At 41.1% G+C, this 2,846-nt stretch overlaps 1 protein-coding gene across 1 annotated transcript in view; it reads left to right on the top strand.

The window, feature by feature from the left end:
* Window positions 1-2,846, top strand: part of SLC12A1 (solute carrier family 12 (sodium/potassium/chloride transporter), member 1) — a 49,643-nt gene that overhangs the window by 24,850 nt on the left and 21,947 nt on the right. The window contains exons 13-14 of the mRNA XM_009073428.1: window positions 399-522; window positions 1,455-1,556. Coding sequence (XP_009071676.1) covers window positions 399-522; window positions 1,455-1,556 — 226 coding nt within the window. The remainder of the gene's footprint in view (window positions 1-398; window positions 523-1,454; window positions 1,557-2,846) is intronic.

Below are 2,846 nucleotides of genomic sequence, written 5' to 3'. Positions count from 1 at the left end.
ATGCCAGGAGCCCTCAGGACCACAAGATTCAGGTGCTGGCAGGTGTGCTCTAATAGGCTGTCCAGAAGTTGTCTGCGCAGCAGCAATGTGGACAGTATGGGAGCAGAGAGCATGGGACAGAGAGATAAGCACCAAGCCACTGATTTGTTTCAATTTCCTCCAGTTTTGACTCTACCTATTTAATTAATCTTTTCTTTTAAAGCATGAAGAAGCATTAAATGCCTATGATTCTGTTTCCCACTATCTAATAACATAGTAGCATATTGTCTTAGCACCTTATTTGTTCCCATAGATTTACCTTCTGTTTAGCAAAAGCCAAGCAAGCTGCCACTCACAGACTGAACTCCTGATGTAAGAAAGCACGGCTTAACAGAATGATGTTCTGATTTCCTTACCAGGCTCTTTGTAAGGACAATGTCTACAAAGGACTCCACTTCTTTGCCAAAGGATATGGGAAAAACAATGAGCCCATCAGGGGATATGTTCTCACTTTCGTGATCGCTATGGCATTCATTTTGATTGGTCTGTATAACGTTACACAACTGCTATAATCTCATGCTATGAAATCATACAAACTGATATTTTAATGCAATTATTAGCTATGGCTTCCAGACAGGTAAATTTCCAGTCAGGTAAGCTCTGACATAAACTCAAGCACACTTGAAGCTGTAGTAGCAATTCTATTATTCTTGAAGGCAAAAAGAAACCAATAGGGATTTAGTAACATCTCAACACCACCACAGCCTCCTTTTTAAGGCTTGAAGTAGTTGCAACTCCTGTTCACTCTGCAGGAAGAGGGCAGTGCTTACAACTATTTCAAACAGGGCAAAGTGACAAACTTCGAAAATTGTTTTCCAGTTTATATTGCACATAGCTGAGGTAATTCTGAGATAATTAGGATTTCTGCCCAAGCCTTCCCTACAGTCAGCTTCAAAGCAAATCCCAGTCTGCCAGCACTGGTGGTAGAAAATCCCAGCTGCCATATTTAGGGGTGTGGGGATTTTTAAATCAGTTTTTCCAAGATTTGAAATTCAAACTGTGTGACATTAAGTAAATGGGAAGTTTAGTAGAGAAAATTCAGCTTCCCATTTAAAGAACAGAACAGTAAGTTTTAACTATAAATATTTCATAATAAACATTGGTCCTCTCAATTATGTGTTTAAAATTCTGAAGTTTACACCAGATCTACATCATGAAGAGACAGTCTGTAGAATCACAGTATCAAGTATAACCCTGCATAGCACATAATGTTATTAAAATCAGCATTAGCAGACAGAGTTCATACAAATGAAGGTGTATGAAGGTGGCCTTAAATTAGTAAGACAGGAAAATACTCAAGTTCTCCCTGGATGACAAATTCAGACAAAGTTCAGAGATAACGCATTGTTAGGAAAAAGCTAGCCAACAATCTAGGAAACTGGTGCCTATATCTGACTTGTGTGTGTGTCTTGCAGCTGAACTGAATACCATCGCTCCCATCATCTCCAATTTCTTCCTGGCTTCCTACGCTTTGATTAATTTCTCCTGCTTTCATGCCTCATATGCAAAATCTCCAGGTGAGTCTGCATTCACCAGTGATTTAAATGTGGGCTTTGCAGTCTGATCTCTGCAAGTTTTTGACTGTATGTCAGAGAAAACTGCAGTATGTGTAAAATACCTAAGCCATGTGATCTGATGTTTTACTGCTCTTATTGAATATGGTGACATTCTATTTGTCTTCAAAAGATAAAATTAATGGCTCTAGTCCTTACAATCCCTATGGCTGTACAGGATGAAAAAGACTTTGGTGGATCCAACTGGAGCAGAAATGCTCCTCCTCAGGGTGTTTTTCCCCCCTTGCTATCACGAAGCATGGGTGAATAAAACCCTATGCCAACTCTAGCAACATAAAGTAAGCAGGTTGTAGTGGGGGACCATGATGTCCTTCTCCAAATCAACAGTGAAATATATGGGGAAGCTCATAAGAACAGTAATTGCACTAGAAGTGATGCTGGCTGGAAGGGAACATGTAGAACAAGAGCAGGTTCACCCAAGAGCTCCAGCACAGCTCTGCAGTGCCTAGAAGCAGAATTGTAAGGTGAAGCACAGTGAGGTCCTGTTCAGGGGTAACTTGAGATCCTCCCTCTACATTTGTGCAGCAAAGGAACACAGTGGCTTTCAGGCTTTGTGCAGAATGATTCTCACCATCTTCATGAAGGAAGGGGTGACACCTTCAGGACTAAAGTCAATCAGCAAAGCAACACTGGTTCTGGCACACAGGAAAGACAATTTCCTGCTGCTATGAATTAATTATTCAACTCAAGGAGCAAGGAATACATTTTTGATTTCCAGTGTGAAGAAACTGCGGTAGCGACATAAAAGCCTACATCAACTTCCTTCCCATAGATCTGCATGGTGCCATTTGTTCAGAGGGCAGAAAAGATGAGCACTTCTGCTAATTACCTGCACAGCTGAACAAATGCAGATCTGCTCCACACGGCCTTGAGCTGAGTAACAATTACCTCTATAGACTTCATCTGTGAGCATCTGACTCTTCTCTGCCACTGCTTAACATTTCTGACAGAACTGTAGCCATTTTTCTTTTCTCATTTCCTCCAGTTAATTTCTGCCAATTCACAGTGATAGATTATAATAATTGCAAGGCTGCAGGACAGCAAATTTCTTCACAGCAGGTCCTTCCCATTCCCTCATTACAAAGATGATCCAAGATAGAGTTGCTCAGCCTCTTCTTGTATCTTCTGTGTTTTTTTCCCTCTCCAATGAGTCTGCTCTGTAGAACACCTGGCAGAGACCTGCAAACCATGGAGGCTCACTGTTTGCCTCATCATTTTAATTGCTAGCAGGGG

Source organism: Acanthisitta chloris, unplaced genomic scaffold (assembly GCF_000695815.1).
Source record: "Acanthisitta chloris isolate BGI_N310 unplaced genomic scaffold, ASM69581v1 scaffold23890, whole genome shotgun sequence".
Taxonomy (NCBI): Eukaryota; Metazoa; Chordata; class Aves; order Passeriformes; family Acanthisittidae; genus Acanthisitta; species Acanthisitta chloris.
This window is presented reverse-complemented; position numbering and strand designations above follow the sequence as displayed.